The 25,864-nt window shown below is 49.0% G+C and overlaps 1 protein-coding gene across 2 annotated transcripts in view; it reads left to right on the forward strand.

Annotated features, from left to right (window-relative positions):
• The window catches only part of FXYD1 (FXYD domain containing ion transport regulator 1), a 28,573-nt gene extending 8,673 nt beyond the window's left edge, over positions 1-19,900 (forward strand). For both annotated transcript variants that reach the window (XM_077337034.1, XM_077337033.1), the window contains exons 2-8: positions 5,996-6,060; positions 10,080-10,118; positions 12,290-12,364; positions 13,634-13,670; positions 14,924-14,973; positions 15,563-15,598; positions 17,570-19,900. In XM_077337034.1, coding sequence (XP_077193149.1) covers positions 6,003-6,060; positions 10,080-10,118; positions 12,290-12,364; positions 13,634-13,670; positions 14,924-14,973; positions 15,563-15,585 — 282 coding nt within the window. In that variant the 5' untranslated portion in view covers positions 5,996-6,002 and the 3' untranslated portion in view covers positions 15,586-15,598; positions 17,570-19,900. The remainder of the gene's footprint in view (positions 1-5,995; positions 6,061-10,079; positions 10,119-12,289; positions 12,365-13,633; positions 13,671-14,923; positions 14,974-15,562; positions 15,599-17,569) is intronic.
• Positions 19,901-25,864: the final 5,964 nt, after the last annotated feature.

Here is a 25,864-nt window from a genome sequence, read left to right on the forward strand (position 1 = left end):
TGGGTTGGCTTTTCTTTCTTTTACTTCAAAGAAGTCATGGAGGACTTGCATCAAATGAAGTCTGGGTGGGGTGGGGATAGCGCTCCCCCTATATCATTTTCCTTGAAACCCCCCCCCCCCAAATACCCCACAGTGTGCTTCTTAGGAAAAAATATGGCTGACGTCTCTATTTTGTTCTTATGTTCAGCTGACAGCAATTCCACGATGGGAAAGATTTGCATTTTTCATATTGCTATCCAGGGTGAAGTTCGCACACAATGGATAATGTACTTTCAATGTGCTTTTGGAGCTGGATTTTCCAGCAGAACAGGATAATCCACTTCTAAAGTGCATTGAAAGTGCATTATCCAATGTGTGCGGAATGGAGGGGAAAGGCCACTAGGGGCATCGTTCCCAGAGTTTGGAATGCAGGTGGGCTGGCTGCTGTTTCCCAGGCTGGGATTTGGAAAGGTGGTTCTCCCTCCTGCTTAGACCAGAGAGATCTAGGATTCGAGCTGTGGGAAATATAGGGCTGTAAGCATAGGGTTATCAGCACTGGGATGGGAACCTCAGGAGATGTTTCGGATGGAGCTTGGGGACCTTAGGAGGATACAACGCCATAGAATCTGCCCTGCAAAGCATCCATTTTCTCCAGCAGAAGTGACCTTTGTTGCCTGGAGATGGACTATAATTCCAGGGTATCACCAACTACCATCCCAAGATTGTGTATTTTGCACAAAGGAAACCTCTAGTGTGGAATTTGCAGTGGAAAGGGTTAATTGAAGGGGGGACTTTGTGAGCACGGAGGGCGGGTAGCAGAGGGATGGACCAGACTGTACCTGTCCCCTCTCTTCTGCCAGGCAGCCTTAGCAGCCAGATCTTCAAGCCAGAGGGATGTTTAGCAAATGGGCCTGCCTTCTGGTCCCAGCATTCTGGGATGGTCTGTGACAGGGGTGGCCAAACGGTGGCTCTCCCCTGATCTTTGGCCACCCCTGGTCTATGACTAAGGGGGCCAGAGATACCTGGGCCTGCATACCTGGGCCTGCCATCCTTCAGGCTCTGTAATTTTAAGGAAGAGAGCATCTTCAGACTGGCTGTTTTTTTTTGTTTTGTTTTCTGATGTAGACCGCTAAGGGTTCGATTCTGAGGGTTAATTTACCCTTTTAAGGTGTTCACAGAAAGACAAGGCACCCCCAGCCTCTTTGTGTGCTCCTCTTATCAATGTGGAATATGTTTGTCAGGACCTACAGTCTTTTCAAAAAAAGCATGAGCCTTTGGGGGTATATAAATGTGAATAAATAAAATACACTTCCCGGCTCTTAAAAAGCTTGTTTTGTTTGCTCTCCAGCCTGGGATATGCCTAGAGATCTGTGGCTGGAGCCTGGGGAAGGTGAGCTTTGAGGAGGGGAGTTATAGGGTTGCCGACCTCCAGGCTGGATCTGGAGAGCTCCTACTTTTGCAATTGCTCTCCAGACTACAGCAATCAGTTTCCCTGGAGAAAATGGCTGCTTTCAACCCTAACCCTATGGCATTGCACCTTGCTGACATCTCTTCCCTCCCCAAACCCTACTGTTTCCTGGGTCCAGCCCACCCCCCCCAAAACAAAAACAAACAAAATCTCAAAGTATTTCCTAACCCAGAGCTGGTGACTGTAGAGAGAGGCCACAGTAGGAAGTCGTGTCACAAAAGCAGCCATATTCTCCAAGGGGGATGAATCTCTGTTGTCTGGAGATGAGTTGGCACCTCCTGGTGGTTGGCATCCATTCCTCTCTTCAGCCCTGTTCACACATTGCAAAAGAAATGCATATACATGCTGCATCCATTTGTAAGAAAGGGCCTAGGTGCTTTAACTTTACAAATGCAACCAGGGACTAGACCCTGGATTGGCTGAAATGTGAGAATTACTCAATACTCATATAACAAAACAAACAAACAAAAAAAAACCCAAGTATCTACTGAGCATGGATTACATGTATGTTCACTGTAACTTGGCCTAGATTTTTTTGCTTTTCTGATAAAAGTTATCAGAAGTATTACAAAGTATTACAAGGGAGATTTGCCAAGATTCCTTTCGAAAATAGACTATGCCCCTGTGAATCAAATGTTCCTGACAGTATTCCGCATATTTTACTAGATTGTCCCTTGTTTATTGCACAGTGAAGGGATGTTATATTGTTTGGATTTTTTGTAACTCACCACGAGCCGGTCTTTGAGAGCGGCGGGCTAGAAATCTAAATAACAATAACAATAACAGTCTTATACACAAATGGAGAACTCACTCAAAAGACCCGATCTGCCAATTTTTATTGAGTGATAAGGAAGCTGATGTCACTTTTATTATGGCTGAGTTTTTGTCCTCAGTTTTTAATTCCAAATTGACTGGTGTATTATGGTTATTTCTGTTTATCTTGCTCCTAACCTGCTTGAGCTTGAGCGCAGGGTGCTAAGGCAGCAGACATGCCGTCTGAAGCTCTGCCCATGAGGCTGGGAGCTCAATCCCAGCAGCCAGCTCAAGGTCGACTCAGCCTTCCATCCTTCCAAGGTCGGTAAAATGAGTACCCAGCTTGCTGGGGGGTAAACGGTAATGACTGGAGTCTGCCATGAAAACGCTAGAGTTCGTCACCCCAAGGGTCAGACATGACTCGGTGCTTGCACAGGGGATACCTTTACCTTTTTAAAAACCTGCTTTATGCTAATAAAGGTATTTTGTGTGTGTGTGTGTGTGTGTGATTAATACTAATGTAAATGTTTATTGTATACTTTTAAGGGGTTTTAGGGGACTGGACTGGTTTTTATTGTTTTATGGTAAACTACCACAAGTCCAAACGGTATATAAATCGGAAAATAAACAAATAAATAAAATAAACAGTAGTGAGCTCCTATCATTCCCTTCTGAGGCAGCAGAGAGACAGTGAACTTGACCAAAACCGTGTGAGGACGCTGGAGTCAGAACCCGCACTCAGAACATCTTGACTAGCCTCCGGCCTCAAGCTCTGTAGAGTCCCACCGGCCCTCAAACGATGCTAGCTTTTGTGTTCTTGGTGCCGAAATACTCATCTCTGCACATATGTCCGTCATGCGTCAGAGAAAAATGCACGGTCTGAACTCTGACTTCGCCTGTGGCAACGGCGGCTGTTGACAATCGGAGGCCAGAGGGCCCTCGCAAACACAGCTTGCAGATGTGTGGATTTTCAGATCACACTTTGACCCACAGTGTCGGGGGCAGGGTGTTGCAGGGCCTTTCCCTTTGGTTTTATCACTGGGGGGTGGGGGACGGGTCGGGAGAGGAGAGGAGAGGAGGAGAAGGGATCCCTGAAATGTCCCTGAGCCTAGAGACAGGTTATCGTGTGTAAACATTGTAGGGCCCGTTTTTCAGCCTGGCAAAGGGCCGTTGTCGTAGCAACGGGTCTTTGCCCTCCCTCTCTCAGGGCCAGCTAGGCCATGACAGGATGTGAAATAAAAGCTCAGAAGCCAGCTGTTCCAGGAACCATTTCCTCCCCCCTCCCTCAATTTCCCTTTCCACCTGGTATTTGGTTCATATAGCAGAGTTTGCCCTGTTATGGAAGCACGATGCTTAGTGCAGCAAAGAAACCTCCCAAGAAGTATCTTGCAAAAAACCCCGGTAAAATTCCATGTATTCAAGTAGATCCAGTTCACATACAGAATAAGGTGACCAGATTTTAATATTGGTTACGATTGACCAGGGGGATTCTTGATCAAAAATTTGGTCTATATGGAGCGACAAAAATTTCCATAGAATGCAAAAATAGTATTGTAATATATATTTTTTTCCTTGCAACATAAGTACAATTTGCCAGGTGCCCCCAGATGTCCCTCCAAAAGTGAGACAATCTGGTCACCTTAATACAGATGGCTGTGGAAAGGACAGAGAGAAAATTGATCTACTTTTCCTCTCACCAGTGGCTGTCTTGTGCAGCATCATGTGCGGGGCGGTCTGAGGGCAACATCTCTACAGGAGAGACCCAGTGGCCAGCTAGGCCATTACAGGATGTGGAATACAAGGCCCAGCAGCAGCTGTTCCAGGAGCCATTTCTTCCCTCTAGTTTTGCTTTCCACCTGGATGTTCTGGACATGACTTCTCATTGCGTGGTGGGGAGAGGAAGGGAAAGGCGTTTCTAAACTGCTTTGGGTGTCCAGGTAGTGGAAAGTGAGGTCCAGAAAACCAGGTCTTTTCTTCGTTCTTCCTTCAGCTTTTCCCTTATCCACCCCTCTTTTTTGTTTTTTTCCATTTTCCCACAGAATTGCCAGAGTCATTCTTTATTTTATGAAGAGAGCCCTTTCAATTTTGGAGTTTTTTTCTATATTTGGGTCCTGTTTCCCTCCCCCCCCCCCCATTCTGATTCTTCTTGCATGTCAATGGACGCTTTTTGCATGAGCATTGCCAACTCTGCATTCAGGATGCTGGGGGAAGACTGCAGCTTCCTTTCCCTGTGTGCTAGGATCCCGATCCAATTGGGTTTACTTATACCTAAGTTTGCCAACTTGCCAATCTCCATGAGGGCCTGACGTTATCCTGGAACTATAAATGATTACTGGAACTCAGTTCTCCTGGAGAAACGGCAGCTTCCAAGGGTGGATTCTGCTGTGTCAAATCCCTGCTGTGCTTTCTCCGCTCCCCAAAGCTCTGCCCCCAAATCTCAGTCATTCCAGTCTTCCAACTGAGTTGCTATAGGGCACTGGATCCCACTGAGCATTCCATAAACCATTTGGATCCATAAGTCTCCTAGGGCGAGGGAGCAGGGTATCAATCTGAACCTTACAGGCAAAATGATCGAACTGTAGCACTCTAAGGGATTGTACTGGGCCAATGTTTATCTCAATCCCAAAGATCAAAACCAGGGTGTGGCCTGCTCAGTGTGGGGGGAGAGTCCTAAACTGGGAGAGTCCCAGTGTTAGCATGGCAGACACTAGGTCTGAATTCTCCAAGGAACCGGTTATCTTTGCATGGATGTTGGTCCCCCAGGATTAATAATCTGGGGAACTGCAAAATGCAACCAGCCTCTAGTTCCAGGAAATTTGGCAGGGCCTCTGCTGGTTTTGTTAGGTGGTCAGTACACCAGACAGATGGCCAAACTCTCCTTAGCATCCCACACTCGGCCCACACATTCAATCCCTGGGATTGTTGTGGTGGGGACTGACATACAGGAGAAAAATTCTTGGACCAGGACTCTCCCCATGCTGACCTTTTGTTCAAGATTGGTGGAGGACAGAGAAACCAGGTGGGGTCAGGTCTTTCAGGGCGACTGTTTCACCCTCTTGCACCCAGGTCTCTGTCACCCATGCCTGGTCTATTTTCTGCTCCACAAAAAAATTCTGTAGGGCAGCAATCTTATGGTTGATGGCCTTGGCATTGCATAGCACCAGTGTTGGAGAATGGCTCTTATTCCTAGCCCCACCACCCGTGTATCTTGGAGAGGGATGAAGGGATTTCGGCAGGGTGGGGGGATTGCATGAACTTTTAAAATTATCTAGGCAAAAGTACAATCTTAAAACGGAATTTGACATGGACTATCTCTGGAGAAGGCCATCTTTGATCTCTGTTTGACTCTACTTATCCAGCAGCCATTGTCAATAGATGGAACTTGAAGACCAGGGCTTTTCAAGGCTCAGAATCAAAGAATCATAGAGTTGAAAGGCACCTCCTGGGTCATCCAGTCCAACCCCCTGTACTGTGCAGGACACTCACAACCCATCAGTCATCCACTGTAACCTTGGTCTTCCATGTTTAGCTTTGCCAACCTCCAAGTGGTGGCAACTGGAGATCTCCTGGGATTTCAATTGATCCCCAGATGACAGAAATCAGTTCTAGAGACAATAACTGCTTTGGAAGGTGGACTCTGGCATTATACCGCACTGATGCCCCTCCCCTCCTCACATTTCAGCCTCCTCAGTCTCCGCCCCCAAAATATCCAGGTTTTTTTAAACCCAGACCTGGCAACCCTATCCATATTGCTCTAAGCAGGCACTCAATTCTCATTCCTTTATATCTCTCCAGGGCGAACATGGACTTGTGGCTCTTTCTGTCTATCTGTGGGGCCCTGCTGGCACCTTTGGCTGCAGGTAAGTTTGCACACTAGGAAGTCCACCATAGGAGAAAGCATTCAGCATGGATGCCAGGGTTGGACATTTTTCAAAATTTGCCAATGGTAGTTGTGTGTATTCAGATTCTGCAGCTTGACGCCATTAAAGTAACTTTCAACATACCCGTATATATTCGAGCCTAAACCAACCTGAATTTTAGCCGAGGCCTCTAATTTTACCACAAAAAATATGGTATCAACAATAACAGGTAAGTGGGGGACCTTCACTTGAGTATAAACCTAGGGGGGCTTTTTCAGCATTAAAAAATGTGCTAAAAAAGTAGGCTTATACTCAAGTATATCCAGTAATTGCCCTGCATTTATTTTGCTAACCTAGAAGGAGTCTAGGAGGTATGCAATAGGGATGTCAGCGTCCAGTTGGTGCCTGGGGACCCCCCAGAATTACAGTTAATCTCCAGACTACAGAGATCAGTTTCCCAGGAGAAAGTGGCTGCTTCGATGGATGGACACAGTCCTCCCCAGGCTCCATCCCCAGGTCTTCAACCGTTTTCCAAGCTCATCTATCACAGGGCCTTGAAACTTAATGTCAATCAACCTCCATCCTGAAGACTGACAACCTCAAGCTGTCCATTCCTGTGCCAAATACCAAAATGTGCATGGGGTGTATAATACCAGCAGTGGTCTTTGGGGTACTTTAATGGGCCTTCCCAACATGTGCACGGGGTCAGCTGCCCTGCCCAGAGGCTGATCATTAGACCATTTGGCCTTGTGTGGTCATTTCTAAGAAGTAGAAGTTTTTTGGTGTTCATTTCCAGTGTTTCTGCCAGGGGTCTTATAGAGAACCCCAAGAAGCTGCCTCAAACTGATTCAGACTGTTGGTCCCTCAAGGTCAGGATGTCTTCTCAGTCTGGTGGCAGCTCTCTGGGGTCTCACTCAGGACTCAGGTAGAGATCTTTTGTATCAGCCACCATCTGACTCTTTTCACTGGAGATTCTGGGTATTGAACCTGAGACCTTGTGCATGCTGCTGAGATGCTCTCTCTCTCTCTCTCTCTCTCTCTCTCTCTCTCTGAACTGGGAATTGCCAGGATTGGATCCAAGATTTTCTGCTCATGGGACAATGTGTTGCTGAACCACAAGTGCTCCCCACAAGTGGCCCCAGAAATGCCCCGAGGAGGTTGTACTTTCATAGTGCAACCCATGGATTGACATCTTCCATTCCCGGATGAATGTGTCAGATAGAGCCAAAGAAGTCCATTCTGCTCCAATTTAAGACTGTTCTTATATGCTTGTTTATGGAGATGCTCAAAGGAAGGCAAGGGTTATGGTTTTGCTCTGGAAGAACGGCCTGTCGGCTAGCTATCTCCACCTACTATTGATATTATTTCTCTCTTCCTTAGCAAGCCAAGAAATTGTCAAGAGCTGCCCCTTCCCATCCCTGCAGGTGTGTTTCCCACCATCACATACTGGAAGCTGTCAAGGGAGGACAGATAGTCCCATTCCTGTCCTCCTTGTGAACTTGCTAGGGACATCTGGCCAGATGCTGTCAGCAGGCAGATGGAACACTGCAGAGGGTGGAAACAGTTCTGACTCTGCAAGACAGACCTTTTATCTTGCCTGACTAAATTCATTCAAATTGCTGCCAGGAACGATGGCCATGCTGTACCAGCGTCTTAAGCAATCAGAGGTCTTGCTAGATCAGCATCTGATAAGCACTCCGGCTATTCCGGAACATCTTTTATATGTGTAATCCAGAGCTCCATCTCCCATGAGCCGAAATCCTCTCGTTTCCCGGGGAACAACATGAGGCTGGTGTATCAGAGGCGTGATGTGCCACTCAGAAGTGTACTGGTTATTTTCTGTTTGTGACGGCAACACACGGGCGGATGTGGCCATTGCCAACCTCCAGGTGGGACCTGGAAATATTCTGGTATCACAATCAAGCTCTTGGTGACAAAGAACGAGTTCCCCTGGGAAGATGGCTGCTTTGGAGGATGGAGTTTATGGCATTGGACCTGCCAAGGTCTCTCCCCTCCCCAACCCTTGCCCTCACCCCCCCCCCCCCAGATTCTACCTCACAGATCTCCAGGTGTTTATCCACACAGAGCTGGCAAACTGACTTGGCTTTTGCCTCTCTCCACTCACTGCTTTGGCATCCACAATGAACCCCACGAAGCCATAATTGGCTCTGTGTAACAGTCATATTAGAGCCTCTTGTGGCACAGAGTCATAAAGCAGCAGACATGCTGTCTGAAGCTCTGCCCATGAGGCTGGGAGTTCAATCCCAGCAGCCGGCTCAAGGTTGACTCAGCCTTCCATCCTTCCGAGGTTGGTAAAATGAGTACCCAGCTTGCTTGGGGGGTAAATGGTACTGACTGGGGAAGGCACTGGCAAACCACCCTTTACCTTTACCTTTAACAGTCATATTAATAGATTCAAGTGGGTATCCCCGTTGGTCTGAAGTAGCACAACAGAATCAAAGTCCAGTAGCAACTTTAAGACCAACAAAGATTTATTCAAGGCATGAGTTTTCGAGTGCAAGTACTCTTCATCACACTATGAACTACCATCATGACAGTGGGAATATAAAGCAAAAGTTAACTTTTAACCTTGAATAAATCTTTGTTGGTCTTAAAAGTGCTGCTGGATGCTGATTTAGTCATGTTAATGATACGGTTTCCTGTAGGTTTCACAGCAGAGCCCATAGAACTCCCTGGGTTCGTCTGAGGATGGGAAAACAGCCCGAGGCCTTCCCCTGTAAGTTAAATCAGTCACCAGTTGACCTTGAGTCACCTTGCCAGGCATGTCCATAGCATGTTTCTCAGACACAGTGAGATCTTTCTGAGTGTAAAACTAAAACACTTCATAAGTGGGATGTAAACTGAGCGAGCTTCTTAGGCCTTTTCCGCACATTTGTTTTCATCGCTTCTGTACTTGCATTGTTTTGTTGTTGGTTTTTCCTTTTTCTCTGCACGTGTCTTGCGCCCCCTAGTGGTTGCTTTGATATCTCATCTCCGGCTTATTCCCAAGACCACTGAAAGGCCAGCTGAATGATAAATGCTAGAGGGAACAAGACTAACTAACATGCAGATAAGGGAGGGGAAGAGCACCGGATGAGCACATGAGCAAAGAAATGTGACATGCCGAAAAGCCCTCAGGAGGATATACTCCTGTTAGAGCTCAAGAATGGAATATAGCAAAATGCTTGGCCAAACACCACACACACACACACACAGGTTCAGGGTATCTTGATCAGGGCTGTCTTCCTTCCCAAAATTCTTGTTCTGCAGAAGGCAATTTATTCGAAGCAAGCAAGTGGGAAAACACTTTATGCCATGCTGGAGCATGCATTAGAGAAAAGTTTTGTTTCCTGCTCTCTGAATATTGAAGAAGCTGCTTTATACCACATCAGACTCTGGGTCTGTCTGTCTTTGAACTCTCTCATCTGACAGGCACTGACTCTTACATACATGGCGCTGCCTAATTTATTCACCCCATGGGTTCATAAGGTATTATCGACTCAGGGTGAGAGCAGCTCTCTGGGTTCTCAAGCAGTGATCTTTCAGAGCACCTACTGCCTGAAGCTTTTTACACTGGAGGTACCAGGGTGGGACCTTGTGCCTGCAAAGCAGATGCTCTACTGTTGAACTGTGTCCCCTTCCCAAGAAATACCCCCATTTCTCTCTAGAAATATCCATACAGGATTGGAGTCCAGGGTGCTTTTTGTCCAGGCTCCTATCCAAAGAAAAGCAGTCATGCAAAATCTCAAAAATTATCTGCATTTAGGGTTGCCAATACCAGGTTGGAAAATAGCAGGAGATTTGGGGGGTATAGAAAGAGCTTCAGCAGGATATATTGCCATCGAGTTCCCCCTCCAAAACAGCAATTTCATCTCTGTAATTCCAGGAGATCTCCAGGCCCCACCTGGAGACTGGCAACCCTATGCACTGTTAGAGCCATCCGTTTCATGTTTGCATTTGTGGTTGAATTCTGAATTATCTGTCTCCATCACTCACCTCTCTGTTTGCATCTCTTTCAGAACCAGGGAGTGAACCGACGCATGACCCCTTCAATTATGGTGAGTGAGCCAAGCTTATGCAGAACGAGTCATTGGTTATCACAAACGGTGGGCATTCATGTAGATGTCCCCTGGAATCGGAGTGAAGTCTTGACCCCTGTTTTACTACTCTATTCTTCGCCTTCCTTAGAGGTTGTTAAAACTCGGGAGCTCAATCGAACCCACCAATGGGTCATTGGAAAAGAGGCAAGTCATGACTTCCATTTAATTCCAAGCTCCAGGTTCTTTGTGTGGTATTTAAGTCAGTCAAACTCTTTTCATATCTGGTGCTCCTCTGTGGAGAGCATTCACAAATGGCCACCTTCAGACAATGCCCTCTGCCTATCTTCAGGGCAGGTGCCACAAAATGCCCTCGGATCTGCCCCTCTGCCCTTGTGCTCTCAACCAAACCTTCCTCAGTATCTTTGCCACTGCTCACGATATGGGTCCATATGTTATAGCCGTGTCAGGTCATCCCACATCCCCTTGGAACAGCAGAGGACCATGTCAGTTTTACAGTTTTGCCGGCAGATACAAATTCATTCACTACATTCACTCCTTTATGCTATCATCGATCAAGCTAAGGAAATATTTTCTGCCTGCCAATTGATATGTCTGTATTCTACTCCTTTTATGGTGCTTACTATGCATTTTTGGAACTATATTTTTATAGTTTTATATGGCTATAGTACTGGTAAATTACTATGACTACAAGTTCTCAGTAACTGTGTTGGTCCAAACCAAAATCAAGAAATAAAAGCCTTGAAGGTGAACACAACACAACAAATATCACCCCAGTGGGTGTTTCTGGGCAGGAAATGGTTGCAGAAGCACTCCCATGCTGGACGCTCCCAATCCAAACCTGTCCCTGCAGGCCTGGGGATTGGAGTTCCCAGAAGGAAAGTTCAATGCATGCCTGATTGAACCCAGATCTCGTGACCCAAAGCCTTTGTGACATATAAGGGCTCCACCCCTGGTGACCTTGGGTGGGTCAGTCTCTCTTAGCATGTCCTACTTCATGGGGAGGTTGTGAGCATAAAACAGAGGAGGCCCACAGGCACCACCGTAAACTGCTTAGAATTTGGACGGAATTATTTCAGAAGTGAAATCTTCCTTTAGCATGCTGGCTGCTAAGGGGAAGGCCCATCCTCACTGTCGTGCCCAGGAGTCATTCTTCTCCAGAGTGCTTCTGCATTTGCATCACTCCTGTCTATCCCTGCAGGGGACAGTTCTTTGCCTGCATTCCCCTCGCATTGGGTGTCACAAATGTTGCCACATGTTCATGCCATGATCTGTTGGCGTGTTCTAGCTCTGCATTCTGTCTATGCCGCGTCATTGCTTTAGCCTTGCCTGTGATTAATTCTTTTCCAGTTTAGGGGGGCTTTTGCTAGTTTAGCATGACCAGAGTTTCGGGGGCAGCTGAGTATTGTTAATGATGTTATAAGTCTGTAACGCCAGGGAGGCTACCAATAACATTCTGCATGTCTCCTCAGGGCCTCTCTGGCCCTCTTTCTTGACTAGCAACCAGTGATGACTCCATTGAGTGTTAGTGGGCTTGCTGGTTTGGCTGGGTGGGAAGGCGCCAAGGGGTGCTGAGGGAGGGGGGGCTAGGGAGCATCTTAAATCTGGGAACTTGTGCATAGCCCTCAGTTTCGGTAAAAAGTGTCCATCAGCCTGTTTGTTAACCCTTTAATAAAGAAATTGCTGCTACCTTGAGTCTGCTTATTGGGGGAGCTTGACCGGAACGTGCCACTGAGCCTTTCTAATGGCAAAAACTTGTTCACATGGGATTAATATTTGGCCTGGCTTTAACTTCAGGCAGCGTTCTCTGTCTGTGTGGTGCAGGGTTTGGGAGACTTGGCCTATTCTGCACACAATAGATAATGCACTTTCAATGCACTTTAGAAGTAGATTTCCCTGCCTATTCTGCACAGGAAAATCCAGCTGCCAAAGCACAATGAAAGTGCATTATCCGATGTGTGCAGAATGGGCTCTGGGTTCAAGTCTTCATTCTGCCATGGGAGCGAGCTTGCTGGATCATGGTGAGCCAGTTGTTGTCTCTCAGCCTCACAGGGTGGAAGAATTTTAAAAAACGATGTGGTAAGGGCAGAGTACAAAGGAAGGAAATAAGTATGTAAACTGGAGTAGAGCTCCAAGCCTCTGACGGCGACTGCTTTCCTCTCCCTCCCCAGATTATAAGTCCCTGAGAATCGGAGGGCTGATCTTTGCTGTCGTCTTGTTCCTGCTCGGCATCCTGATTGTGCTAAGTGAGTAGAGTATCCCCGTCTTCTACTCTCTGGTCCACGTGTTAGTTGTATACACAGCGGGCAGCCTCCGTGAGTGCATTTTGTAAGAGGAACCTTGGGGAACGAGCATTGTGTTTCTCCATCTGGCCACGGGCCACCCAGTCCTGGCATTACCTATTGTGACTGCCCCCAGCTTTCCAAGGACCAGTCCTTTCCTATCTGAGCAGCGGGGTGTGAAGAAGCAAACCTGGGGTTTTGCTTTGGGGAAGCCTTTGCTTTGAGTTCTGGGGCTTCTCCTATATAGGTGGCTTTTGGTTCTGACCATTGGTGAGCACTCTCCTCCAGGAAGCACAGTGGAGCGTGAGAGTGCAGGCCTCAGATGGGACCAAGCACTAGATTCCCAAGATGGCAGGTGGTGGGTTGGTCTAGCTGTTTCAGAAGGACTCTGAAAAATTGGGGACATTGCAGTAGACCATCCCACTGGAGAAATGGTCTCCCACCCACCCAAAACATTGGAGGTAGACTTGACCTCCAAGGAAATGGTCTGCTGCCCCTTGAAAGTAGCACAGGTAGAGCTGACTGCCTCCCAGAGCCAGCTTGGTGTAGTGGTTAGGAGCGCGGACTGGGTTTGATTCCCCTCTCCCCCACATGCAGCCAGCTGGGTGACCTTGGGCTCACCACAGCACTGAGAAAGCTGCTCTGACTGAGCAGTAATATCAGGGCTCTCTCAGCCTCACCTCCCTCACAGGGTGTCTGTTGTGGGGAGAGGAAAGGGAAGGCTATTGTAAGCCGCTTTGAGACTCCTTCGGGTAGAGAAAAGCGGCATATAGGAACCAACTCTTCTTCTTCTCCTCCTCCTCCTCCTCCTCCTCCTCCTCCTCCTCCTCCTCCTCACCCTTCCCGGAACTAGTAGAGGCAAGTCTGGCCTCTGAACAACTGGTCTCCTGGAATCCACAGTGGGAGAACTGATCTCCTGGGCCCAGCCCTTGGAAACCATGGTAGTAGACCAGTTCTCTGGAGGCCATGTCTATTGACCACCGGCTCCTGCGGTGGTAAACCTGACCCCTGGGAAGCTGGGCTTCTATGGGCCTTTGGAAAAACCACTAGCAGAACTGGTTTATGGATGATAGGTCTACCACCCATTGGGAACAACAGACATAGACCGGGCTTCCTAAACTCTAGTCTCCCGGCTTTTGAACATGGTGCTGGTAGATGTGGCCTCTGGCTCCCTGACTCCCCTGCTCAGGTTGTCTTTTGCTGCTAACTGTGATGGGCATTCTCTTTTCCAAGGTCGACGCTGCCGGTGCAAATTCAATCAGCAACAAAGGTAAAACATTTCTTTTCAAATGCATGACTTGGGGAGGAGAGGGCAGGAACTGTATCTTTTGTTGGTAGCTGGCCAAGCTAAGCCAAGCAAAGGGAAACCCAAAATGTGGTGGTGGGAAGATGTATTCTGCTGGGATCTGGGAGACCCAGGTTCAAATCCCTGGCCTTGCTACAGAAGCTGTGTGGGTGACCCTGGGCCAGTTGCTCTCTCTCAGCCTAGCCTGTTCGACTGGGATGTTGAGAGAATAAGATGGAGGAGATGCGAAGGACATCAGCCATTGTGGGCTGCCCCTGGGCAGGAAGGCGAGGCAGAAAGCAACAAACAAGCAAAGAGGTGTCTTGCCCAGAGGCAAAGAAGTTATTTCCCCCTGAAGGGATTTGGGGGCAATAAGCACACCAGTAGTGAATGAAAGGGGCTTTATTGAAATTTCTGTAATAGTGAGATGCCAGCCTCCAGGAGGGACCTGGGGATCCCCTGGAAATACAGCCCATCTCCAGACAATAGAGATCAGCTACCCTGGAGAAAAAGACTGCTTGGGAGGGTGGACTCTATGGCATTGTACGCTGCTGAAGTCTCTGTCCTCCCCAGGCCCTACCCCCAAATCTCCAGGTGTTTCCCAGCCTGGAGCTGGCAACCCTACCCCCATCCCCCACTGGTGACCAAGGTAGACCTGGCAGCCCTAGATATCAACAAGTCACAAGGATAGGCAGAGAATAAAACAGAGAACATACCCACACCCCATCTGCTACATCATCCCCCAGTGAGAGCAGGCAGACTCCTGGGCCCATTCCGCACACATAGGATAATGCACATTCAGTGTGCTTTGGCAGCTGGATTTTCCTGTGCGGAAGAGGAAAATCTACTTCTAAAGTTCATTGAAAGTGCATTATCTATTGTGTGCAGAAAAGGCCCTGGTGTTGGCTGGTGCGCACAGCATGGCCCCACAGTCCAGCCTGAGCCAAGGCCCTGCTGAGCACACTGGCCAACATCTGGAACACATTGGACAATAACTGATCTTAAGACTACCGAGACCAGTTTCCCTAGAGAAAAATGGGTGTTTCAGAGGGCCAACTCTGGAGTATACCATTGCTTCTAGAGAGAGAGTCTGCATCCCTGCAGCAACTCTGCCGGTGTCTTTCTACTCAGCCACCTCTTAATCGGGTATCAATATTTGTGTGCTGAGCTGGCAGCAGGGGCACTGTTATTCAAATGTTTGGGACATTTCTGCCTGACCTGTTTTATTCTTTTCCCAGGACAGGGGAACCTGACGAGGAGGAAGGGACCCTGCGCAACTCAATCCGGCGTAAGATCCAGGAGACTCGATTCTTCCTCACTCCCATTATTCCCTTCAAACCTTGAATACTAGAAATTTTAACGAAAGCAGCCACTGTGCCCACTTAGATTCTAGGTTCTGCAGAATGTATTGCTAGAGGGAGGCTCAAAAATATGCATGGATCTAGCGTCTCTTAAGACCCCAGGTGTTTGGTGAGAGGCTATCCTGCCCCCTCCCAAGGAACAACCTCACACTGGAAGGAGAATAAGATTCAAGCAACAACTCTCCTGTTCATACAAGGGGGTGATATAACAGAATGACACAAACCTCCATTGTGAGAATGACCCCTGTTAACCACAAGAACCAACTCTTCTTCTTCTTCTTCTTCTTCTTCTTCTTCTTCTTCTTCTTCTTCTTCTTCTTCTTCTTCTTCTTCTTCTTCTTCTTCTTCGGAGTTCATGATGTTTCTGTTTCAGAATTGGAAGCACAATATGCAGCCAAAGATGCTTTTGTCCAGTGTAGGGCAGACCCTGGAGGTGACCAGCTGTCCCCAGTGCGGTTGTATGAGGTTACTTATTCCACAGCCCATTAAAATAGGGTCTTTCGGCTTCCTTTTTAGGCTTGTCCACCAGGATGAGATAGAAGATCAGAATCGGTGAGTCACTTGCTTATGAAAAACATATTTGCACTCCACCTTTGTCCCCATGAAAGGGACTTGTATTGGTTAACAAGACAGCAGAGAAATTTCCACCAAACCCAAGTCAGATTTTGAACCATTAAATATAATCTCTGTATCAAAGTCTGGAAAAATGTTAAGTGTATTTGCCATAGAAAGGTTTGGGTGCTTCAGCATGGGCGCATTGTTCCAGTTTGGCTTTCTGACAAAACGAGCATTATTTTTTAAGAAGCACCTGCATGACATCATTCCCTCATTGACATCTTTCCAAGACCTTCCCTTTTGTTGTCCAGTCTTTTTCCAAACCACGTTTGCTCCAGTGTTTTGGCAAACTACATCTTCTCACTGTGTGGATGGGATGTGTGTTTTTGTGGCTCCCAACAACCCCAGCACCATTTTCTTTGCCCCACATCCCTGCAATTGCCATTCTCCCTTAGGCCACCAAAGGTTATCTTTAGTAATTGACATATCCCTGCTAAACTGGTAATTGATACATTGTAGATAGCATTAAGGGCCATGCACCTGGGAAAAAATCTATACAATATAATTGCATGCATGTACTTATGATGACGCGTTGAACATTTGAAAGCCTCCAGAACAAGCCCTGCCCACCAAGAGGCTTTCCAATAGTCTGCATGTGGCGGAAGCATGGGAGGGGCATTCAAAGGGGCTGTCCTCTCATACATGTTATAACTGGGTTGCCATAATAAGCTGTAACGCATGCATGGGGTCTTGCTTTGTTTAAAGGGTGTTTAAAGGGATCACCCCTGTACACACATTACAGCTGATCATGACAGCTGCTTGGCTGTCATGATCAGCTGTAATGTGGTTCCCTCCACCCCATCAGGGCAGCAGGGGTGGGGAGAACTGGAAAGCAGCTCTCCCCATGGGAAAGACGCTTGCCATGCCTTAAACCTCGCTCCCCAGCTCTGTCAGGCAGCAGGGAGAAGGCTCCCTAGTGCCCGTAGCTTTCCAGCAGGCAATGGTCTTCATTGCTTGTCTCTAAATATATATTGTTGAGACCTCAGAGCCTGGAATTCCTTGCATCACTCCTAGCTGAGTTCTTCAAGGGCAGGTCTTGCCCACCTCAAGGAGAACTCGGCTGTGATTGCAAAGGAAAACATCTTACAGAGAAGGGCGGTAGGGAGAGGCAGGCCAGCTTGGGATTGGGGAAACGCTTTTGTCAATGGCATTTTCTGAGTTCATGCAGAAAAGAGACAACTAAGGGGGGACTTGAGAGAGGTTTATCAGATTACAGATGGGGCGGAGAGGGTTGGCCAAGAGAACTTTTCCTCCCCCTCCCAAAATACTAGAACTTGAGGGCATCTAGTGAAGCTGGTGGAAGTAGGTTCAGGATGGACGGAAGGCAATGCTACTTGACACAGAGAGTGATTGAAATGTAGGATTCGCTGTCAGAGGGCGTCATGGTGGCCCCAAGAAAAAACAGCTTCCAAAGGGCATGAGATTCCTGGAGGAGAAGTTTATCAATGACCACTAACCATGGGGACCGAGGGAAACCTCCACATTCAGAGGCACTAAACCTCTGAATCCCAGAGCCCGGAGGCTACATCAGGGGAAGGCCTTGGCCTCTCTGCTCTATGGTTGGCCCTCCAGGGGTATTGGTCAGCCACTGCGTGAGACAGGATGCTGAACTAAATGGACCACAGGTCTGATCCAGCAGGGCTCTTCTTAGATACTTGCTCTACTAGGAGAAGCTTTACCTATTGAACCTCTACTTTTAGAGGCACAAAGTCTCTGAATCCCGGAGCCAGGAGGCAACATCAGGGGAAGGCCTTGGCCTCTCTGCTCTGTGGCTTCCAGGGGAACTGATCAGCCACTGCGTGAGACGGGATGCTGGACTAGAGGGACCATGGGTCTGGTTCTTCTTGTGTTCTTATTGAACCTGCTCCCATTGCCTTGATTGACTCCCTGTTCCTTCCCTTCTTCTAGGCTGTCTCCGAGATGCTAGAGTCCGCTGGAACCACACAGTGCTGCTGCCCTCCCCCTGCACCACAGTCCTCACTCTCAATCCCCCCCAGCCCAAGACCCAGCTGGTCAAGCGGATCCCAGGCCAGATGCCCTCGGGGCCCTGCCGAGCCCCAGTTTACTCTCAGAGCCCCCTTAAGCTTCCTGCTCGGTCCCTGCTGCTCTCATAGAGATGCTATCAACGCTTTAAGCCTAGTGCTAGGCAATGGGGAATGCAGTGCCCTGTAGGCACTTCTTCCCTAGACTGCAATCCAGAACCTCCCAAAGGAAATACAGATCCTGTTCAGGGGATGGTGCTGATTTATGTGTGGAAAGTGCCGTCTTCAGAAGTGGCTCGCCATTGCTGCCTGTGTGTACCAACCCTGGACTCCCTTGGCGGTCTCTCTTCCAAGTACTAACCAGAGCCGACCCTGCTTAGCTTCCCGGATCAGAAGAGACCAGGCTAACCTGGGCCATTGCAGGCAGGGGATAGTGCTGATAGCCTGGTCTCATCCCAAGGAGAAGGTCAGAGACTGGGGCTCCCTCAAGGGTGTCTGTCTTGGACTGGCCTAGGAAGGAAGGCCAGCCGTGCAAAAATAAGATGTTCTCTCATTAGCCAGATTCAAGTGGGTAGCCGTGTTGGTCTGAAGTAGCACAACAAAATCAGAGTCCAGTAGCCCCTTTAAGACCAACAAAGATTTATTCAAGGCGTGAGCTTTCGAGTGCAAGCACTCTCCCTCAGACTAAATGGACAACCGTCATAACAGTGGAGATATAAGGCAAAAGCGAATTAGGGTAAATTAGTAAACTGTGTCACAACCTCCAAATTCAGCCATATGATAATTCTCATTAGCCTTCTCACCGAGTGGCACGTGACCCATTCGGTGCCACCTGAGAAGCCCTTAGCCCGGTCCTGGCCCATTTGTGGCCAAACTCTTAGAAGGGCAGGAGTTCCTTGCCAAGTAAACCTACCCTTCCCTCGGAGAAAAACGTCAGTCTCTGTTCCTTTACCAGTAGGTGTAAACCGATGCATGAGCAACGGCAGGGTTTGGAGCTTGGATCATAGAATCATAGAGTAATAGAGTTGGAAGGGACCTCATGGGTCATCTAGTCCAACCCCCTGCACTATGCAGGACACCCCCTTGAACCTTCACAGAATCAGCCTCTCCGTAAGATCTAGCCTCTGTTTAAACATTTCCAAAGATGGAGAACCCACTACCTCCCGAGGAAGCCTGGTTGGGCAGCCAACAAGAAGAGATTGCTGGAGAATAGATCGTTGGACTCTGAATCCCAAAATGCCCCATTCTCGCATAGCAGTTGCCTCTGCAGCACCAAGCTCTGAGGGTCCCCGGTCTGCTTTCTTGATCCCGTTAGTGGTCTTCTCACCGCAGTGCTTGCGGGGAAAGTTCTGCCGGGAGTAAGGAGCCCTTCAGGATAATAAAAATTAAGTGACATCGCAGAGAGCGGCAGCATCTCCATCTTGCCCCTTCTGCCCCCAGCCCTGGGCAGCGTGACCCTGTAGTTGGAATGGTGCTAGAATTCCCCTGGGCTTTTCAGCTAGTCCTGCCACCTGTTCTGTCTGGATGCAAAAGGTCCTTTGGAGCCCAGGACTCTGGTCCAGCTGGGGAGGCCAGGGGCAGATTTTCCCCCAGAGGATGCAACGGAAGCAGCCATGGGTTGTATGCTCCCTTGTGCATGAGCCTTTGTGGCTGTGAGATGGAGTAGAATACGGCCAGCAGTGCCTGTTTTATACCACCTTCAGTCCCCTGAAAAACAGTGTCCTCTCTCTGGGGTCTCGATAGACCGTGGTCCTTTGACCTGTCACCTGTGGCTCTTCTGAGCATTGCTCTCCTGCGTGGAATCTGCCCCATGTTTCGGTTAAGACGCTTGTCTGGTGGAGCTTGTAGTAGGCAGGTGTGCTGATGGAAGAGGGAGACCAGGAGCTTTGCAGGCCTCATGTCAGCATTGTAAATAAATGTGACTCTCTTTGTTAATAGAGTCCGTGCCGGTGTGGCTCTCTTGTGAGCCACTGGTCTAGTAGATAGCTGTGCAGTTGTGTTCTCCGGCACAGAGCCATTCTCTTTTTCCCCAGCAGAGGGAGATGGTGGCCTGCACCGGCTAAGTGTCCTTTTCTGATGGGGAGGTGTAAGATTCGGAGGCACCTGCCAGGAAGTAGCAGTCGCTGCTTAAAGCAGATCCCTGCAAGAAAACCTTCCCCTCCAGCCTCATTCTGCTGGCTTTTGTTGTGTGTTTCTTCTGATCCCCATGAGCCTAGCAAGTGCCTTTCATGACAATAAAAACACTGCTTTCTCCAAGCGTCCTGGCTGGCTTTGGACACAGCTGCACCATTAGAGGTGAATTAAGCAAACACATTGTGTTTTATGGTCACGTCTCTGTGTTGCCTGATTGCCCTTCTCTGGGGGCGCAGCAGGGAGGGCCACAGACCCAGTCAGAACTGAGGCCGAAAGTTGCCGGCTCCAGGTTGGGAAATCCCTGGAGATTTGGGGGGCAGGGCCTGGGGAGGGCAGGGTATGGGGAGAAGAGGGACTTGCCCCGTTTCTACCTGTGCAAAGTCCCTGATGCTAACCTGGCAACAGTTGAGACAGACTCAGAACTCATGTGTGATTTTTAGGTTGCCGGCTCTAGATTGGGAGATACCTGTAGATTTGGGGGATGAAGCTGGGGGAGGGCAGGGCTGAGGAGGGGAGGGGACAAACCTCAGTTGGATGCAATGCTATAGAGTCTACCCTCCATTTCTATTGTCTGGAGGTCAGTTGTAAGAGTGGAAGATTTCCAGACCCCTCCAGGGGGAGGCTGGCGACTCTTGTCATTATATTTTCTCCGGCACAGGGTGGGGATCCCAGACCCAACTGGGTGCTCTAGTGTGCTCTAATGTGTGAACATCAGGCCAGCCAGTGTGTCTTTCCTGGCCTTCTTGAACAAAGATCTAACACAGGCTAACAGGGGCTTCTTGGTGGCCCTGGAAGTGTTTCCCAAATGGGAGGGGGGGAGTTAATTTTTTGTAGATTTTTAAAAATTGCGACACATTTATTGAGAGATGTGACCATATATGCTCATGCCAGCCCCCCTCCCCCTCCCAAAATGGCCAGTGATGGGCCTGGAGGAGTTGGGAAGAGGAGGGGCCCTGGGTGGGCGTGTCCACAGCTGTGCTTCCCCACCCAATTCTGCACCTTCGTGCCACTTCCTCGGTTTCTCGAAACCTGAAGAATGTTTCAGGGGTTTCTCAATGGTAAAAAAAAGTTGAGAAAAGGCTGATCTTACAGCTCTGCAAGCTTAGAGCCATAGCAGCTGTGGCCTGAGAGTGCCCCGCTTTTTCATGCCAGCATCTCTTTCCACGAGGCAGAAATTTCTCCGCCATTTGCTTTGCATCCCCCTCCCTTGAAAAAGAGACCCCGATCCTTCGTCACGGCTTTCTCAACATGTGAATGACATTTTGTCTCAATCCTCCCGTCGCCGGTGGAGATCTCATGCCAAGGGTGCCAGACCGGATGCCAGTCTCCAGATGGCAGAATAGAAAAGACCACGGGTGTGTAAATGAAGGAGTTTTGCAAAAGTCTCAAGTTGAAAATGTCTCTCTCTCTAAGTTGGGGCTTCGTCAGAACGACGTCCGGCATTTTTCTCTCATTTTCAATCACTGTTTCTCATCACTGACAGCTCCTACAGCTATAATTTGTACATATTATAGTATATACATACCAACACGTCTAAAAGGTCACGTGTACCTAATTCGTGCTTCAAACAAGGACATATCCACTCTTTCAAAACGAGTCAGGTTCTACAATACCAAAAGAGAACACAAATCACAGAAACTGTGATAGCCCCAACGTCAGGATTATGTAAAGAGACATTTCCAACTTGAGACTTTTGCCAAAGGTCTTTCTTTCCATCCCTCCTTTTCTGTTCTACATTTGTTGGTTCCACGGTTTTTCTCTTCTAATCTCCAGATGGTGCCTGCAGAGCTCTTGGAATTCCAACTGGCCCCATCTGCCCTCCCCAGGTGCCCTCCCCCCTTTCCAACCCAGCCCTGGCAACGCTTGCATTGCCAAACAGCTACATCATGAAAGCTAAGATAGTTTCAAGTGGAGATTCTTTTGGACCGCAGGAGAACGAAACTTTTGAGTCTAGTCGCACTAGAGAGCCCAACAGGAATTCCAGGGCTTGAGTCAAACAAAGGTACCTGGCCAAGGAGTTTTAAAACTTTAGTTTTCTTAGTCTCTAAGGCAGCCTTTTTCAACCTTTTGAATGTGGATCAACCCCTGAAATAATTTTTCAGACTTCGAGGAGCCCCGGAAGTGATGTCAGCTTGCCACGCCCCCTGCCACACCCCCAGAAGTGACATCACTACTGCACCCTTTGCCCTCCTTTCGCTCCCTACCCCTGCCTTTACTACTACTATGACAGCTTTGTCTCATGTAGGCTGGAAAGAAGAGGGGCTGAGAAGACAGCCAAGATCCCCCCCCCATACCATGCCATTTCAGAGCTCCCATGGACCCCCTTCAAAAGTCCCGCGGACCCCCCCCCAGCGGTCCACAGACCCCCTGGTTGGGAATCCCTGCTCTAAGGTGCTCCTGGACTTGAATCCATCCCTTGTAGAGTATCATCGCATGCATCCACGCCATCGGCGAATGCTGGCAGGGGCTCCTGGGAATTGTAGTCCATGGACATCTGGAGGGCCGCAGTTTGACTACCCCTGGCTTACATCATGACCTTACAATCCAAGTGCAACCACCGGTGGATCCTAACTATTAGCTGATGCCCAGTGATCCTGCTGAATTCCACAGGGCCGGTATATATGTTCTGTGGCAGGGGGCCTTCTGAGTTTCTCTTTTTGGAGCAGGGAATCTGATCTTCACACTTCTGGAGGCTTCAGCCCGCAACACAGAGCAAAGACTTGTGGTTGGGGAAATGCATCAGCAAAAGCAACTCTGGCTATGGGGAGGACAGGTTTCCCCATGTCGGACAGGGGTTTCAGCCTGCATCCCCTACTCAAAAGCAGAAAGCACAGGGACGCTGTGCCAGGACAGAAATATCTGCAGACAAGAAACCATGTACTAGAAATGGTTTCATTCAAGGCTGAAGTAGTCTTGGGATTGTGATCCGGAAGAAATGTATGATGTTTTAAGCTTCTGTCAATGGTTCATATAGCTTGTTGTTAGGTTTTTTTAAAAATTGATTTTAGAAAGCTTGAAACGGGTGCATTTGAGAAGGCAGGCCTTTACCAGAGTGCAAGTGATTTAGAGATTAAATGGGATCCACTCTCCTTGTTGGCAGGAGGGGTAGATGCCGGCAAGTCATAGCCGAGAGCCGTTCAGAGGTGCTTCACCATAGCCTGCCCTCGTGCCACAACCCTGCAGTTCCCTTGGAGGTCTCCCATCCAAATACTAGCCAGGGCTGATCCTGCTTAGCTTCTGAGATCTGATGAGATCGGACTTCCCTGGCCTATCCGGATTTGGTCTTGTTCTTTTCATTTTTATATGTTGCTTCCTGAGTTTAGGCCTTACAGGAAGATTCAGGGACTACACCGTTTCCTGGATTTATTTTTAAAATCCTTCTGGAGAAGGGTCTTGGACAGCATCCTTGACTAGGACGTGGGTCCATAACGGGTCAACAATAGGAGACCTTTCAGGGGGAGCCCCATGCCTGAGGTTTGCAAATTAGACGGTTCTGGTACCAAAGGGGCCTCAGCAGGGAATCCCATATGGCTTCTTAAAGAAGAAACTACAAGTTTAAGTATACAGAAGGATTTGTGCAGGATACTGGAATAATCAGGTTGCTAGTGTAACAAAGGGCACCTTTTATTTTTGAACGGGATGAAAGGACTCCTTAGAAATCTTTTACAAAAAGGGGAATGAGAGAGGCGAACCGCTGCCAAGAACTCAAGTGCAAACCGTGCCCATATTATTGCCACAAAGTGCAATATATTCCATCTTGTGAGGCTTTCTGCATTCTGCTTCCCGATAAAGGTGTTTGGACTGCAAATCTTATGGAGTAATCTTCTGTTCCACTTATTTCTGGTAAGGGTTAGGAGGAGGGGCTAGTCTCATGGCTTAACTGCCACTCAGCGCTTAACACCCACTCAGGGCAGTTGTCCCACCTCTGAGTGCTTCCTCCTCCAATTGGCTTGCCAATCTGCCCAGCGGACAGCCAATCGCCTTCTGTCCTCCACCCCTGACCACCCCCTCCTCCTTCCACTTCCCTCTGAGGCTTGGAGGCTGCAGATCCCTGCTGTGTGAGAGCTGCCCCTGCTGGTGAGTTCCCTAACAGCTGCCTGCAGCCTTTCCAGGTCCTGGGGGGAGGAGGGAGAAGCCATCCACAGAGCTCTTCCACACACACCCCAAATCTAGCACCTATTGTATTCCAGAATGCAATGGGCTTTTTCCCTAGTAATAAAATGATACACACATCTATAGTTAGTAAAAGACTCAGACGTCAGTCAAGCCAGCATGGAACACAGTGGCAGCCTCTAATCTGGAGACCCAGGTTTGATTTCCTGCACTATATGCAACCAACTGGGTCGCCTTGGGCTAGTCACAGTCCTGTTAGAGCTACTCTCGCAGAGCAGTTCTCTCAGAGCTTTCTCAGCCCTACCATCACCACCACCACCGCAGACTCTGTTGTGGGTGGTGGAAGCGGAACCAAAGCAGCCACTGCAGGAGATGGAGCCAAACGCACGATAGAAGCCCAACTGCAGGGGGAAAGAGGCTGAATTTTAAAAACACGCAGGGAAAAAGGAAAGAGAGTGAAAACAAGACCAGCGCTGAGATGACACCAACCACTGAACAACCAAACTTTGAATCTGCACAGCCAGCTATATTTCAAATGGCCAATCAGAAATCCCCCATGGCTCCCCCCTCTTTCTAAACGAACTTGAATGGCCCCCGAAAAGGAGCTGATGGGGAGCTGCGGTTCCCGTGGGCGCCGTGTTGGCGACCCCTGAGTTATCCCTTTCAGTCAGGGCCATGTGCTTTCTCAGACTTTGTTGATCTCCTGCTCTGACCCCTGAGGACGTCTGGCTCTTTCATCACCACCAGGCTGCTGAGCCCCGCTCTGAAGTTTGGCAAGGCCAGAGCGAAAAGGGTTCCAGCTCTTCATCCCTCTCTTGGAGACAGCTGCTGTCTCCACTCCTCTCAAAGGCTGCCTCAGGACCGGCCGTTTCTTGCAGGGTCATGCCGTTCTCTGTCCTCTGCGCTCATTTAATTAGCCTCGGGTCCAGCCGGGCTGCCTGGTGCCAATCTCGTCCATCATGAGCCTCTAATTGCCTCCTGGACTGCACAAGGTAACCTCTGCTGCCTCCCTCCTGATCCTTCCTGGCCCGTTTCTGGGGACAATGCGGACTCTGTAAGCGCCGTGCCCCTGCAGAGCCTGGAAGGGCATCCAACTCCATGGCTCTTCTCCTGCCCACCGTGGCATTCTAGACCCCAGGGGAGCTCAGAGGGATCCCCTGGAATTGCGGTTCCTCTCCGGGCAACAGAGATCAGTGCCCCTGGAGAACATGGCTGCTTTGGAGGGCGGAGTCTATGGCCGTACACCCCAGATTCCCCTCCCCAAATCCCCAGGAGTTCCCCAACCTGCATCTGCCCCCCATCCCCACCAGTGGCTAGGTGGGACTTGGCAATCCCAGAAACTACACTGGATCAGGCCAGTGGCTCATCTAGTCCTGCCTCCCTGTTTCACAGTTGTAACCTTGGTCCACACAAACATCTGTGACACCTGCTTGGTGAGGGGTTCTGCAGAGCTCTGAAGCTTGCCTGTGGCTTTGTGTCCTTCGGGGGAGCATCCCTAAAAGGGATGACCTAAAAGGGATGCTGACCTGGGTGGTCCAGCGTAACTCCATCTTGTTAGCCCTTGGATGGGAGAACACCTGGGAAGTCCCAAGATGGCTACCCAGAGAAAGGAAATGGCAAACCACCACTACAGTTTGGTGTAGTGGTTAGGAGTGTGGACTGCTAATCTGGGGAGCTGGGTTCGATTCTGCACTCCCCACACATGCAGCCAGCTGGGTGACCTTGGGCTCGCCACGGCACTGATAAAGCTGTTCTGACCAAGCAGGGATATCAGGGCTCTCTCACAGGGTGTCTGTTGTGGGGAGAGGAAAAGGACAGCGACTGTAAGCCGCTTTGAGTCTCTTTCGGGTAGAGAAAAGGAGCATATAAGAACCAACTCTTCTTCTTCTTCTTCAGCAATATCAGGGCTCTCTCAGCCCTACCTACCTCACAGGGTGTCTGTTGTGGGGAGAGGAAAGGGAAGGTGATTGTAAGC

This window comes from Paroedura picta, chromosome 5, assembly GCF_049243985.1.
Source record: "Paroedura picta isolate Pp20150507F chromosome 5, Ppicta_v3.0, whole genome shotgun sequence".
Classification (NCBI taxonomy): domain Eukaryota; kingdom Metazoa; phylum Chordata; class Lepidosauria; order Squamata; family Gekkonidae; genus Paroedura; species Paroedura picta.